The sequence below is a fragment of the Monodelphis domestica genome, chromosome 7 (assembly GCF_027887165.1).
Source record: "Monodelphis domestica isolate mMonDom1 chromosome 7, mMonDom1.pri, whole genome shotgun sequence".
Classification (NCBI taxonomy): domain Eukaryota; kingdom Metazoa; phylum Chordata; class Mammalia; order Didelphimorphia; family Didelphidae; genus Monodelphis; species Monodelphis domestica.
The window spans coordinates 99,257,551-99,273,575 of NC_077233.1; the positions used below are offsets into that span (position 1 = coordinate 99,257,551).

Here is a 16,025-nt window from a genome sequence, read left to right on the forward strand (position 1 = left end):
TCTGGGCACACCCCATTGGACATCTATGATTACTGTGTTTGGCCTGGATGATGATACAGCAAAGGAGACTGAGAAGTGGTTAGAAAGGCAGGAGGAAATCCAAAAGAAAGTTCTGTCACAAACAACTACAGCAAAGAAAATGTTAAAAGCTGTAAAAAGGACCAAAAAAAAATAAAGTGTAGAAAAACTCATTCAATTTGATGATTATTAGTAATTTTGGGAACAGCAGTCTCAGCTACATGATGAGGCTGAAAGTCACGCTATAGGAAATTAAGAATACAGATATTAGAGGCACATTTTCTGCAAAATATTCAAGGAAATTCAAAAGGAAGGAGAGATATGGGACTATACAACCAGTGGGGATGTATGAGATCAAAGAAGAGTTTTTTAAAGACAAAGGAATCAAAGATGTATCTGAGGCAATAGGGAAGAAGCCAGCAGACATGGTGAAATGGAAGACATAAGTATAAGAGTGAGGATTCTGCTGGAGAACATAGGATGGAATGGAATCATTTTTCTATAGGTAGAAGAGCCTCTGCAAGGAGAAGGGTCATGTCTTCGAGTGAGACCATGACATAGGAGAAGATAGTAGCAGAAGTCACCTGGGGGATAGGAGATGAAAAAAAGGTGGCAGAAAGAAGGAGTTCTTGGTGAATGGCCTCAATATTCTCAATAAAATAAGATGAAGCTCTCAGCTGAGAGGGAAGGATAAGAGGGGACATGGGACTTTTGAAAAGGGATGAGAAGTGTTAGAAAAGTCACTGTGGTGAGTAGAATAGCAGGCTAATTAAGGAGGAATAAAAGGTTTATCTTGTGAAGAATGAGGGCGCAGCTGGGATTATGTAACATAAATTTATAGTGGACCTGACAGTTTCATGACTTTCTCTAGCTTTGTTGAAGAGCACATGAATAAGAGTGAAGGCAGAAAATGATGGGAATAATACAAGGCTGGAGTTTGGAAGGGCAAAATCTTCAATAAAGAGGCAAGTGTCTCAAGGGAAAATGACAGTGTTAAGCTCAATTGGTTTACCAGGGGGTCAAGATGGGAAAGAAGAGAGAGTACTGCCAGGGTAGGAATGATAGTCTAAAAAAGAACTGAGGGTTGAGGGGACTTGAGTAAATGCAGATTTAATGATAGACAGATAGACAGAATGACAGACAGACAGACAGATAGACAGATAGACAGACAAATAAATAAATAAATAATAAAAATGAGACACTTTGGAGATACAAAGCAGACACAATAGAATGATGACAGAGTACAATCAGAAATGGAGTTTCATAATTCATGAATATGAAAATGGCATATTTGTAGATGATGGCAGAATCAAGGGCATGATCATCTCTGTAGCATAGCTGTGGTAAGCCAGCATCTTAACTAAATTATTTTCTGGAAAACGTATATTTCTAATAGCTGAAATAGTCTATGGAAACATATGCCCTGTCCAAAGTAGCTTAAATTAATAAGCCATATCATAGGCCATAAGGACAGGTTAAAAGTCCAGGGTGCAGGGGCAGTTGGGTGGCTCAGTAGATGGAGAGCCAGGCCTAGAGCTGAGAGCTTCTGGGTTCAAAACTGGCCTCAGATACTTCCTAGCTATGTGACTCTGGCCAAGTCACTCAAACCCTATTGCCTAGCCCTTAAAAGTCTTATCATGGAATCAATATACAGTGTTGATTCTAAGATGGAGGGTAAGAGTTTAAAAAAAAAACCAAACACACACCTTAGAACAAAGGTACTTGACCTTTTGTATCATGGGCCACTTTAGCAGGTATGGGTTATGGGGGGGAAGGGTGCCTCTTGGCAGTTGGTCCATTCCAAAAAATGAAAGTATAAGAAAAAATAATCAATTTGGAATCTGAGAACCTGGGTTACAATTCCATATAGTTTGAAGAATGACTTCTGAATGTCTACCTCCAGAGAAAGAAGTAATATATATTTATTCCCCACCTCAAATGATGCCTTCTCTAAATGGGGAAGGGAAGGAAAAGGGAAGGAGTTAAATAGAATTATTTCAATGTAACTAACACACAAATAAATGTAAATTAAGGAACAAAACAAAAAATTCCAGCTCATAAAACTACCATAAATTATGTCTTCCATGTAAAGCTCAGCTTGCCCATCTATTAAATAAGGATGTTAGACTGGAGAATTTGAAGTTCTTTCTACTGCTAAACCTTATCACATAAACCTAGTTCTGCTCCTTAAAAAAATCATGAGGAGTTCAAATTTAATTTTATAAGGAATGTTTGTACTAGATTCATTCCTATTTTCTTCTATCGTTCATATTGTCTCCTCTCTTTCCTCGTCATTTAACAACTTCCCACAGGCTTACAGAAATTTTCCTACACAGAATATGATCTCTGCTGAAATTAAGTACCAACTTTATAGAAGGGAAGGGAAGGGCTATAAAAACTGAAATAAGATACAGGTTTGGTTACAATCTAATGGGTAGAGGGTGCTGTGTTCACAAAATAACTTGTAAATATAATGTAGATTTATATAAATTAAAAGAAGTCCAGATCAATAATGGTAAGAAATCTCAGGAAGAAGAGATAGAGTAGAGTAGGAAGAAAAGAAGCTTCTTCACAGAGGGGATAGCAACTAAGGAAAAGCAGGGCAGGTAAATTAAGTTTTTTTCAGAGACTATTTTAATTCCTTTTGTTTCACTTCTTAGGATAATATTTAAAGGGTTATGAGCATGTCATACAGCCAATAACCCTGTCAACAAAAAGAACTCTACATAGAAACTTATGCCAAAGAACAACAGTGTGCGGTATCCTCACTCCTTCTCCACACAAAAGGCTCACCAGGTGCCAATCTTTTTGACATTCCCAATGTGGGCCAAGGCAGTCCAACCTGTTCATATAGCACTATTTGAAATGATGGGGCAGCTCTCAGTCAGGAGATTTTAGAGCTCAACTTGTAGGATTCCCTAAGGAGTACCTCAGGGAGTCTTTCAATCGACCCAGCCAGACAATATTCCAGCTCACTCCCTAAAAGCTAAATTCTATGCTCTATAATTCTCTCCAACTACCTTCAAAGCCCTCCTAGGGTTCACCCTCCCCCATATTTCCTGCTATGTTCATGTAAGGAGGTAATTACAAATTTAAGATGAAAAACTCTCTACTCCCTCCATCATGACCACCACTTCCAAGAAGGCAGTAGAGTTGCTATTTGAAATATTGCAAATTCCACTCAGAATCTAGTTCTCTGCCTCAGTCACCAGCTGATACATGTTTTTCCAAAATCTTGACACAAAGACATTTCCCATACATAATTAAGTATAAATGAACAAACTCTAATAATATGCAACACACAAGATTTTACCTTGGGGTAAAGAAATCTTCTAGTCGCAAAACAGATCAACCAAAAAACCCCAAACCATTCCTATAAGGTCATCACTAATCTTTTTACTCTGCTACATTAAAAAAAGAGAGAAAAGAAAATGCCAAATGATAGAGTCCTAACTAGGAAGATGTCGATGAAGGTCTACACAGTATTTAAATCAATCTCCCTTTATTTTGTATTTACATACTACAAGCACCAATTGGTACTTAATATTGCCCAGCTAAAAACTACCACCACCACCAAAGGCTAAAGGCTGCAATTTTGTAATCCCTTTCCTTGACATTTATAATCTAAACTGGTCAGAACTGATGACAATTTTTAAAAGGTTTCAATGCAATAATCCTGGCCTGAATCATATGAATATATTTTTTAATTCTCTCTGAGTGCAGCAGAGTAATTCATCTAGCCAGAAGATCAAAACAATAAACATTTCAAAGGCCATTTGGCAACATAAGGCCTTGAGCAAGAAAAGTTATTCAACTCAATTCATTAAAAATATATTTCTCAAAAATCTAGTAGAGCTAGTTCAAGAAATGGTATGACTCATACAGACAATCCAGCAGACAAGGAATTGGGAAATTAAGAGTTAAGGTTTCAATTTGTTTTGATTTAAATAAAGTTTTATATGAAGAATAAGTAAATAAATTTTTTCAGGTTGAAAAGTGACTGGTTTGGCTCAAACAATACCATCATCAAATTCATCCTATCAGCTGTCCTATCTCTCTTGCAGCCTCTTATTATTCATTCTTATGCTTAAGGGTCTAGACTAGATTCTGTTATTGTCTCTGCTTTCCAGGATCAATTTAAGAATTGTCAATCTGGGACTCTCTATAGGGAGACTCCCCTAAATATACTTCTTCCTTTCTGAAATTTCTCAATATAGCATTCTTCCCCCATTTGCCTTCAAAGGGAGTCAATTTGTATTCTCTATTATTACTCCTATGACCATTTAGTAAATTTCTCGGAAGAATAAGGTCATATTATCTCTTCATAGAAGTCACAACTGGTAGCACATTACCTGGAAAAGAATGGGCACTTAGAAAATGTTTAATGAATTACTTAAATCCTCTGCCAACTTAAAAGAGGAATTTCATCTATGAAAACAAAGAAGGGCAACAAATTCCTTGTCTTTTTAGAGGGGAAAAAAGTTCTTACTTTATTTTATTTTATACCTTTAACATTCAAGAACAAATGAGGAGGTGACTTCCAGGCTAAGATGGCCCCACAGTAGAAGAAAAGGTCTTCTCACAACTGACTGATTTTAAAGAGACTCAAAAGGACAAAAATCAAAATCAGAGCAGCAAAGGGGCTCTATCATAGGGCACAGCCTTGAAAGTAAGCAGGGTTTGGAAATTTCCACACTATAAGGAGGTAAAATTACACCTACCAAAGCATGAGCTGCTCAATACCCCCCCCCCCCAACTCCACCTACCACACCAGAGTCAGAGTGAGTCCTGGGACAATCTCTAGGTTCTCAGGGTCTGGTTGAGGACTTACCCTGGAAGGTAGCAAGACTTGGGACCTAAGGCTGAGGAATGCAGAGCTTGGGTGCAGAGATAGGGCAAAGAGGGGCTGCCCACAAGCAGATGCAGTAGAGACTAGAAAAATAGCCTCAGGGCAAAAACCTCTCTGTAGCTCCCTACACAGAGAGCCTGCCCTCCTCACTCAGATTTCTGGCTCAGAAAGAAAGAAAAATCTAACATAGCAATGGCCACCAACACCCAAGAACTACAATCTACAACTACATGGAAAAAATAAGAAAAAGCCATGACATTGAATAACTTCTTTTGAGAAAAACAGCAGAACTACAGAGCAAAGAGTGACAAATAAACAAACACATCCAAATTTTCCAAAAACAAATGGAATTTGGTCACAAGCCCTCGAGGAATTCAATAGTGAACTGAAGAACCAAGTAAGATAGATAGGACAAACTTTGAAAGAAAAATGGGAAATAGTCCAAAAAGGAAAAATAAAAGTTTAAAAGACAATCTCCCACTTGGATAAAGAAGCTCAGAAATCAAATGAAACGATAAGCAAACTGAAGGCCATAATTGACCTGCTGGAAGTCATGAAAAGCAGGATAGTCCAAACCAAAAAGGAAAATCATGAGATCATAGTTGAAAATCAGTCTTTAAAGATTAGAATTAGGCAAGTAGAAGCTAATGATCTCACAAGACAGCAAGAATTAAAAAAGCAAAGACAAAAGAATGACAAAATAGAAGGAAATATTAAATATCTCATTGAGAAGTCAACGGACTTTGAGAACAGATCTAGGAGAGACAATTTGAGAATCTTTGGTCTACCTGAAAAACTGGAAAAAAAAAAAACCAGAAATCTAGACATCATACTACAAAAAATTATCCAAGAAAACTGCTCTGATATTCTTGAACAAGAGGGCATTGAAAGAGTCCATAGATCACAACCCCCAAGAATGTAATTGCCAAATTCAAGAGTTTCCAAGGTAAGGAGAAAATATTGCAATAAAGGGACAATTATAAGATAAGAGATGAGAGATTTTTAAATGGACAAGAGATCATCTCTTGAAGTGACCTGCTGAGAAGAGGGCTTTTTGTCTGGTTGACTCCAAAGCAGAAAGCTTGTATATATGTAACATGTATGCATATCATATGTAAATGCTGCACAGTAAAAATTACATGTACATAATGTAAATTACATGGAATTAACCTACTAACATCACATAGAGATTAAAAGATAAAGATAACACTAACAACAGTAGGACTAACAAACATAGGATAACACAAAAGTAGGGAAAGCATAGGGAAATAGGAAAGTTGATAATAAGTTAAAAGAGTGGGACAGAATAGGATATGGCATAATAATAATCAGAGATTAAAGAATTTGTAATAGCTAAGGAGAAGTTAGTGTTAAGATTTGCAAAGTTACCATAGTTCAAATGTATCACTAATATATTGTCACCAGATTTAAGTTAAAATTGTTGCAAAATTGTTCTAGGACATTGTTAGTCCAATAACTTGATTCAAAAGCATTAACCCCATGGAACCCAGGGAATTATTTACCCAAACCTCTTTTCCCCCATAAATCCTGTCTTAGATTACGTTTAGTTACCTAAGTTAAGGGTAATAGATAGTTTAAGGAATATAAGATTGTGGGGGGAGATGGGGAGAATACAAAAATAGAAAAATAGTGGTAAGAGCAATAGCAGTAAGTAAAGCGTTTAACCCTGGTGCATTGTCTGGGTGACAAAAGACACAAGACAAAAAGGGAGATTTGTAAGATAAGAGATGAGGGATTTTTACATGGATAAGCGATCATCTCTTGAAAGGACCTGCTGAGAGAAGGGGGGGGGGGGGGGGGTGGGGGAAGGGAAAGAATAAACTGATAATTCTAAGGAGGGAACAGAGGCTTGAAGATTCAAGAGACAAGTCAACAGACAAGGGAAGAAGAGAAGATCCCCAGACACTCGGGAGAAACTTTTTCCCTTGGAGATCAACTATTCTTCCTGAATACCTCCAACCAAGCCTTTTGTGACAGCAGTTTAAAATCCTCAGTGGGGCTGTGGATTTGGGACTTTTTGAAGAGAGCCATCCACAGATCCTTTCTCTCTCTGTCTCTCTCTCCCTTACTTGTCCCTGAAACAAGGATGCCGATTATCACCTCTATTATTTAACATTGTACTGGAAACACTAGCAGTAGCAATTAGAAGGAGAAGGAAAAGAAATTGAAGGTATTAAAATAGGCAAAGAGAAAACTAAATTCTCACTCTTTGTGGATGAGATGATGGTCTACTTAAAGAATCCTAGAGAATCAACCAAAAAGCTAGTGGAAATAACCAACAACTTTAGCAAAGTTGCAGGATACAAAATAAACCCACATAAATCATCAGCATTCCTATATATTTCCAATACAACTCAGCAAAAAGAGTTAGAGAAATTCCATTTAAAATCACCTTGAACAAAATAAAATATTTAGTAATCTATTTGTCAAGACAAACACAGAAATTATACGAACACAACTACAAAACACTTTCCATACAATTAAAACTAGATCTAAATAATTGGAAAAACATTAATTGCTCATGGGTAGGATGAGCTAACAGTAAAAATGACAATTCTACCCAAATTAATTTACTTATTCAGTGCCATACCTATCAAACTGACAAGAAACTTTGGGGGCCTAGCAGCACCAGATACTAAACTGTACTATAAAGCAGTGATCATTAAAACAATATGGTACTGGCTCAGAGACAGAAGGGAGGATCAATGGAATAAACTTGAGGTAAGTGACCTCAGCAAGACCATCTATGATAAGTCCAAAGATCCCAGCTTTGGGGACAAAAAATCCACTATTGGATAAAAACTGCTGGGAATATTGGAAGACAGTATAGGAGAGATTGGGTTTGGATCAATATCAGCCCAGGGCGTCCTGAAGAAGAATGGTCTGGGCCTTTCTTTGCACCTCGACCCTGAGCATCGCACCCGAAACCCAGGAGGTGCTTAATAAGTGCTATTTCATCCACTACTAATGCAGAGATGGCTTGGCTCTGCCAGGCACACAACCGCCGATCTCCCGAAGCTTACAATCTAGGAGAAAGCTAAGCCAAGTCCCTCTCTGGAGGAATGTGAGACAGCAGAAGGAACGTTACACAAGCGGAGGCTGGTCTGACAAAGTGCAAGCCAGCTCCAAGGGCGAAGGATATTCCCAGCAGGACAAACGAGAGGTGGCTTTTATTCCTGGAAGAAGCAGCCTGGGAGCCAAGCCTGAGCGGACAGGCGAGGAGGAGGGAGCACGTTGCAGCTGTAAAGAGGAGGGCAGTCAAGGTGCAGAGGCAGGAAAGCCCAGGGGTGCTAGCTAGGAGCTGAGCCGAAGCGTGGAGGCAGGAATAGCAATGAGGCTGGGGTGGGAGTGCGGAAGGGAAGATGCCAGATTGTCGAGGTCCTTAAATGTCAGACAAAGGGTAAATAAAATATGAACTTTACTCAATAGGGAACAACGGAAGTCTTTGGAACACAGGCATAATGTGACCACATGGAAACAGAAGGTATAATCAAGTGCTCCCAAAGCCTAAGGCAGGGGCTCTTCTGAGTCACTGCTGAGCGAAAAATAAATCTGGGATACCAAACACTGCTTAGTCACTACCTCTGGGGAATCATCCTTTTAAAAAGAAAGTTGCTGCTTAGTGGCTTTTTCCTCCTCACTGGCTCCAACAAAAAATAATGGTGTTGCTGTTGTTCAGTCATTTCAGTTCTGTTCAACTCTTCCTGGCCCCATAGAGGGTTTTCTTGGCAGATACTGAAGTGGGGGTGGCTAGGGAGGGCCTGGTCTAGAGACAGGAGGACCTGGATTCAAATCTGACCTTAATTACCCTGGGCAAGTCACTTAAACCCCACTTGCCATGTCTATCATTCCTCTGCCTTGGAACTCATTGTTAGTATTGATTCTGAGGCAGGAGGTGAATCTTCCTGACTTCAGATCTGGCACTCTATCCACTGAGCCACCTACCTGCCCCTAAAAAAGAAAACATTCCAAGATTAAAGAGAAAGAAAAAAGGAAAAAAAAAAGCCAGACAGAAAGATAGACAAATAGAAAGAATGGTAAATCAAGTAATATGAAAAAGTTCAAAAGCATAATTCATTTCACAATCTAGTTATTATGGAGTCTCCAAAAAAACTGCCAAGAGAACAAACCATTTGGGGCAAGGGGACAGTTAAAATATATTTTATTTATTTTAGACAACAGGTTTCCTCATAAGAACCTATGAAAAAGACCTATTATGATATCATAAATAAAGTAACTAGATTTCAAATTGAGACGGAATCATCCTCAGCTTTGTCTCATTTCCACTGTATTGAACAAATTTCAGTCTTCTATTTCTTTTTGTTTGCTCTCTGCCTAAAAATCCAGCACATTTGTGAACTCATTGCTTTTCCTTGAATACTGTATCAACAGAAGAAATGTTCTCATGAAACACAATTATCAATGCTACTTTTTCTCTTTTTCATTTAAAGTAATTGGTTCACATGGCAGAAAATGCTCTAACTTGAAGTGAGAAAATTGTTATTTATCTCTCCCCCACCTCACTCCCCCAAAATTTTTTTTCTCTAATTCAGTAGAAATCTACATTTATTATCAGTTCAGCTATTAAAAATCCATAATATGGGGGGAAGCTGGGTAGCTCAGTGGATGGAGAGCCAGGCCTAGAGATGGAAGGTCCTAGGTTTAAATCTGACCTCAGCTACTTCCCAGCTGTGTGACCTTGGGCAAGTCACTTGACCCCCATGGCCTAGCCCTTACCACTCTTCTGCCTTGGAACCAATACAAAGTATTGATTCCAAGATGGAAGGTAAGGGTTTAAAAAAAAAATCCATAATAGGGTTGGTTGGTGAGTCTCTTTTGTTCATCTAAATTAACACAGATGTATGTAACACATACACCATTGAAATCACAAATCTCTCAATTGAGTAAAACTATTTCCCTTCATTAAGAAGACGAATCTAAACAGCTCTGATGACTTCTAATGTCCCCACCAACTTGAAATCCTATCCGGCCAGTCCTCCATTCATGTAAGGGGACCTTCCACAGACAGATCTCCTGCTCAGCTGAGGGACTGAATTTCCACAAAGCTGTCTGTAATACTAAGTGGTTTTCCTTAGAAGAATTAAGATGTTCACAGGCAATCTTTAGAAGTCAGAACTATCCGAATGCCTTCTATAATTTTGTCTCTTCTATCTCTAGCCCAGGACTTCCGCACTTTTAACTTGAGGCCAGATCAAAAAAGCGTGGCACAGTAGAAAGTCCTGAGATCAAAGCTGGAGACGCCCCGGCTCCCACTCCCCCAACACACACAACTCATATTTTCTGGCTGTGGTGATCCTGTGTGGTTCAAAGGACCTTGAGAAAGCCACCAGAAAAAGAAATGCTCTTTAAGATAAAGAGGGTTTCAGTTGGGCTGACTAAGCCCAAGAAAAAAGTGGACATCATCAAGCAAGATCCAGGTTATATCCAAAGATATTCACAACCTTTCTAACTGAATGACTTTCCTGATGAATTCTCTTTTCATGAAATCAAAGCAGCCTCCTGTAAACAGGCAGCCATAAGATCAATGTATTTGCTTTAAAAACAGAACTTATTCGTAGAAAGAAGATATGCTGCTAGATTTGGAGTCAAACCCAAAGTCTGGATCCCCTATCTGCCACAGGTACGCCTCCATAGAAGCCAGAATTTCTCTCTACCTCAGTTTTCTCATTAAATAGGGATAATAATACCAGTAGCACATGCCTCAGAGGTGGTGAGGCTCAAATGAAATGTCTATCAGCTGGAAAGCACTGCAGAAATACCTTTTATTATCACTCTCTGAGATATTAGAAGATTCAAATTTGGTTTTGACTAAAAACAAATGAAAAGGTTTTTCAGAAAGATGGTGAACTATGTTGGCCGGTAGCTAATAGGAATGATTGAGATAAAGGTTTCCCTTTGGAAATGTCTGGGAAAATAACCAACATATTCCACTTAAATTAGCTTGAGAGCAAAGCTTTGAATGTATTCAATCAGACCAGAACCAACACTACCCTCTGGTGGACACTTGTTTAATGATCTCTATTAGTAAAGTTCCAGCTATAAAGCATGGAGAAGTGAAGGAAAATGGGATATTGGAAACTGTTTGGATTACTATTAATTTACTAATTATAGAAATTATGTCCTGAGGAAAGAAACATAATTCTACATACTGCACCCAAGGCCATTTTATTGCAATCCATCCAAAACTCAAATGAAGAGGAATAGATTGATGACTTTACAAAATATAGGAGACTCAGTTATTTACAAAGTTAATGATGTACATTCAAAGGAACTGATAGAAATCTTAATGTTAAAGGTTCCTTTTAATGGCATTTCATGTTGTACCAAAGCACAATTCATTCCCCAATTATCTCCCTCTCCTTCTAGCCCATTTATAAAGAACCCAACACACATAAAACTGTATAAACTGATAACCAGTCATCCTTTCTACCTCATTTTCCCTCTGGCCCCACACCTCCTTTCCAACCTTTAATGCTAAGTCACTACAATATAACAACTTTATGCTGGCACCTAGTATTTTTGGCTCAATCTTACCTAAAATGAAAGCTGTTCATTTCGTTTTACCATTAAAACTGAAAAGAAATTTTTAGCTCTAAACTGTCCTCACTGGTACAAGTGGCAAATATCTACTTTCTTCAAATATCTATAAGCTACTATCTCTTCCCCTGCTCTACCCTGAACTTAGGCTCTTCTTTTTAGGTAAAATTTATTCAAAAAAGAGGCCAGTAACTACCAAGGTTTCCAATCCCCAAATATATGGGATGGCCCAGGAAGTACACTGGTTCACTCCCACTGAACCTTTCAAAAGAGGTTCCTCTGAGATCTAATGAGCAAAGTATTTGAGGAACCCTGTTAGGTCCAATTTGTAAACATGAGATATAGGAGAGATTTTAGTACAGAGAGACGATTTGAACCTGGTTAGAAGACTATACCGGAAGAGTAATTATGAATAGTTTGGTGACAACCTAAAAGCATCCTTTCTTATTTATGCATGTTAATGGAAGGAAGAAGAAGAAACACAGAAAAGTCCAAGGGAAACTTTGAGACAACAAACCCTTGGACAAAAGTACTCAGGGAGAAATACAGACAGTGCTGAGAGAAAGCGGCCCTCGGAGGAAAAAATACTTAAACAAGACAAAAGAAAGTGTTTTATTTCTCAGCAGATAATTTAAACACAATTATTAAAAGAACTCACAAGTAGATACCTGAAAAACCCTGTGAATGAGCACTTTCTATTCCCTATGAGGGTCAGTTCTTTGTGGCAGTTAACAGAAAGGTCATTTTTGGTTTCTTGCCCAAAGATAGAAGGGAATTAGTTCTTTGAAATCAAACAGAAATCCTAGATGCAGACAAGTCTCAGAGAAGTTGGCAGATGAAGAAATGGGATGATGGCAAGCCCAGCGAAGACTGAAGGAACAGAACAGGACCTGAGATGGCCTCTTGCTACCAGAAAAAAGCAGCCAAAATGAGAACCTGTTTAGCACCTGCACTGACTATTCATTCCTCTTCTCTGGGAGCTGACTGGAGGGAGACAGTTTTGTATCGCTGCTGGGAGCGGAGGGGAGGAAGAAGAGTCTTCTGTGACTTAACAAAGCTAGCTGGGGAAAGCAGAAGCTTCCTTGCCTTGTCCTTTAAGACCACCTCCAACTAGAGATGGGGGAACCCCTAAGGGGCTTCTCTGCTGTGTCCTTTCCAGCCACAGATGGCTTAAGATGAAGAAACATTTCAGAGCACATCTACAACGATGTATAGCTCTGTAGGTGCCAGGCTTAGAACTGCTCCTCCTAGAAGAGCCAACATGGCCTTATAATGGCCAGCAGCCAGGAGAGAAGTAGGTCTGCCCATCAGGTGACTTGTGGTACAGACTGTTCCCTAAGGAGACCAAGAACATCGAGACCAGTCCAGAAGCATGAGCTGCCCTGACCGCATGGCTTTCCCTACACATGTGCCTCTCCTTGCTCGATTTCCATAAAGGTTGTGACCAGCTCCAGGCACAGACACTATGTGCCTTGGTGGGAGAGCATGACCTCCATGGAACTGAAAGAGAAGAAACTGCTCTCTACCTTAGAAAGGCCCAGATAGATGTGGTAGAGTGCATAGTCCTGTCCTTGCCAACTAGGTCCCAGTGAAATGCAAGCTTCATTTGCTTCTCTTCCTCCTTTGACAATAGTGATGGTACAGACAATTCCATACACAACTCAAAAAGGCACTGCTCAGTATTTGCTGCTAAAGAATCTAATTCTTTTCTTGAAAGAAATATTTACGTGGGTCTGGTTTCATTTTCAAGTTCCAAGCGTTTCTCCATTAAAGAAAGGAGATTTGTGGCACATAGAACAAAGATGCATATTTGAAGGCAAGAGACCTTTCTTAAAGGGACATTAATACTCCATTGTTCTAAGCCTACTCTCAGACTGCAAAAGGGAATAACACATGACGTCTGTATTTGAGAATAAAATGGATCTCTACATAAGCATGGAATTTCAGGATTCAAATTTTGTAATATGACGAGCTCTAGGGAAGTGTGATAAGAGACTTTTTTTTTTAAAACTATGTGTCCAAAACAGTTATTTCAGCATTTCTGTCTGTTCATAGAAAAATGTTTGTTTTAAACTAAGATGCCTTCAAAAGTAAAACTACTATTACATAGTAAAATCTCTGCCTACAAAAAGTTATTACTCTTATAGAGGATAAGTGAAAGAGAGTTCTCTAAATTTAAATGCTCACTCAAAGAGAAAGGACCCTTGGTTATATAGATAAGTCCATTTGAAAACAGAGGAATAAAATCCCTTACTCCAACTCCAAAAAGTTCAATCTATTCACAGCTTCCATTATTATGACCAAAAGCCAGTGTTTTCTAAGTACCAGACCACCAAAGCCTTGCTGTGCACAAAGGGACTACTTGCCTTAAAAAAAACTTACTTTCAACCTGACCACCATCCAGATGAGGTCTGCTCTTTGACTCTGGGTTCCCAGTTTTATCATCATCATCCAGGAGGGGAATGTAGTCTGTTTTGCTCACAGTTTCTCCCACCACATCATCATATGGTTCTGCTTCTAGTGTGCTCATGAAATCTCGTTTTATCTCTTCCTCAATTTCAGGTGGTGTTTCAGTTAAAGCATCTTCCAGGCTGAGGCTATTGTCAAAATCAGCCATTCTTCAACACTGAATCTGCCTGTGTGAGATGGAAACAAAAGGAGGTGGTGCATTTCATTAAAAAGTCATTAAATTAGTGAATATCAACACACTTAGAACTGAATAATTTTATCCCTGGAAAGGGCTTGAAATATCATGTGGTCTTATGTCTAACATTTTGTAGATAACCTCACTAAAAAGATTCTTTGGTTTATATAATAAAACAATAACAAAAATAATAGCATTTACATATCACTTTAAGGTATGGAAAGAACTTTACATGTTATTCATTTGATTCTCACAATAATCTTGGAGGTATCAGACATAATAATGACTTGGAGGTATCAGACAAAAAGACTATATATTTATATTAACATGGCTATACAATCATGGCAGTCTAATGCAGAGGTGTTGAATACACAACTTCAAGGCAACATTCTGGAATATAACATTGAACCAGAGAAAAATGGAACTAGAAAATGTTTTAACAAAATTTTAAAAATACAAAAATACAATAAAACATAGATAATGTCAATTTGTAGTTTTCTAAGTCATTAGGCAGGCTGCAGGGATCTGGTTTTATTTTAACTTGACAATATTGATTTAAAGTGTTAGAATGAGTTCTAATCAGTCATTTTTAGTAGAAAGAAATGGAACTTGAAGTCATATTACCCAAGTTCAAATCCTAACTCTGCTCCTTATTATCTATTGTGATAATTTAACTACCTTTTTTTTTGGCATCCCAAGACTACCTTAAAATTGAATTTTAAGGAAAAGGATCTTGCTTCTGAACTCTGAACCCTATCTCTCAAGTGATGGATGGAGTCCTCCCTAGTGGGCTGTGTGGTAACTCCTGGCATCCTGAAGTCAGAGGGAGTCGGGAAAGGCACGGAAGAAAGTAGGTCTCTCTAGCCTCACAGATGGAGGATGTCGCTAAGCAAATGCTGGTGTGCTCACAGTGGAGCTGAGCAGCTGGCTCAGGAGGAGGTGCCTAGGACAGTGCCAGTGGGAAGAGGCTGTCATGGAACAGTGGGCCACACATGGCTGGTACCTTTTTTTTCTCTGGCTCCTTTTTTATTATTTAATAAATCCAGATAGAGTCTCCAGAGAATTGCAATCATTACACTCTATGACTGTGGGCAAGTCACCTACTCTCTGTGAGCCTCAGCTTCCTCCTCTCTAGAACAGGGGACCAAACTGAAGGGCCCTTTATGGTCCTAACTGTAGACATATCCCGAAGCTTTGTCCTCTCCCATTCTCTCGACACTTTTTTCTCAGTGACCTCCCCTGAATTCGATATCACTTCCCGAAAAAGAACTCACAGATTTCTAGATCCAAACCGTCATCACCTTCCTGAGATCTAGACCCTCATCACTAAGTAATTACCCTCTATTTCCACTGAGATGATCCATAGATGTCCAATACATAACCCAATTATTTTGACCCACAGACATCCTTTTGTGAATTTCCCCATGTCTGCCAAGCCACTATCTCCTTGCAGTTACCCAGGTCTGCAACCTGAGAGTCACTCTAGACTGCTCATTACCCCTTACCCCATATGCCTAATTAGCTAACAAATCTTGCTCCCTCTCCCTCTACAGTGTCTCTTCCCATCACCTTCACCAGGATGATGATAACGGCCTTCACATTAGTGTCCCTCCAATGCTGACCTCTCCCCAAACATGTCAGTCCCCTTCTCAATAAACTCCACTAGCTCCCTATGGCCTCTAGGCTCAAGGACCAAATACAAGCTCTTTTGTTTGGCATTTAAAACTTCTAACAGCCTAGCTTCCAGGCTAAATATATATCACTCCCCTTTAACAGCTCTCTTTGGTTCAATCAAACTGGCCTTGCTATTCCTTCACACACAACATTTCATTTCCCATGTCCATGTTTTTGCAGCTGTTGCCCATGCCTGGAGAGCCCTTTCTTTCCCCCTCTAACTATAGAATCCATAGCTTCCTTGAGGCACATTTCAAGGGT

At 39.0% G+C, this 16,025-nt stretch overlaps 1 protein-coding gene across 35 annotated transcripts in view; it reads right to left on the minus strand.

Moving 5' to 3' along the window:
* Nucleotides 1–16,025, minus strand: part of MAP4 (microtubule associated protein 4) — a 234,822-nt gene that overhangs the window by 134,872 nt on the left and 83,925 nt on the right. For all 35 annotated transcript variants that reach the window (XM_056805211.1, XM_056805221.1, XM_056805215.1 and 32 more), the window contains one exon: nucleotides 13,829–14,082. In XM_056805211.1, coding sequence (XP_056661189.1) covers nucleotides 13,829–14,063 — 235 coding nt within the window. In that variant the 5' untranslated portion in view covers nucleotides 14,064–14,082. The remainder of the gene's footprint in view (nucleotides 1–13,828; nucleotides 14,083–16,025) is intronic.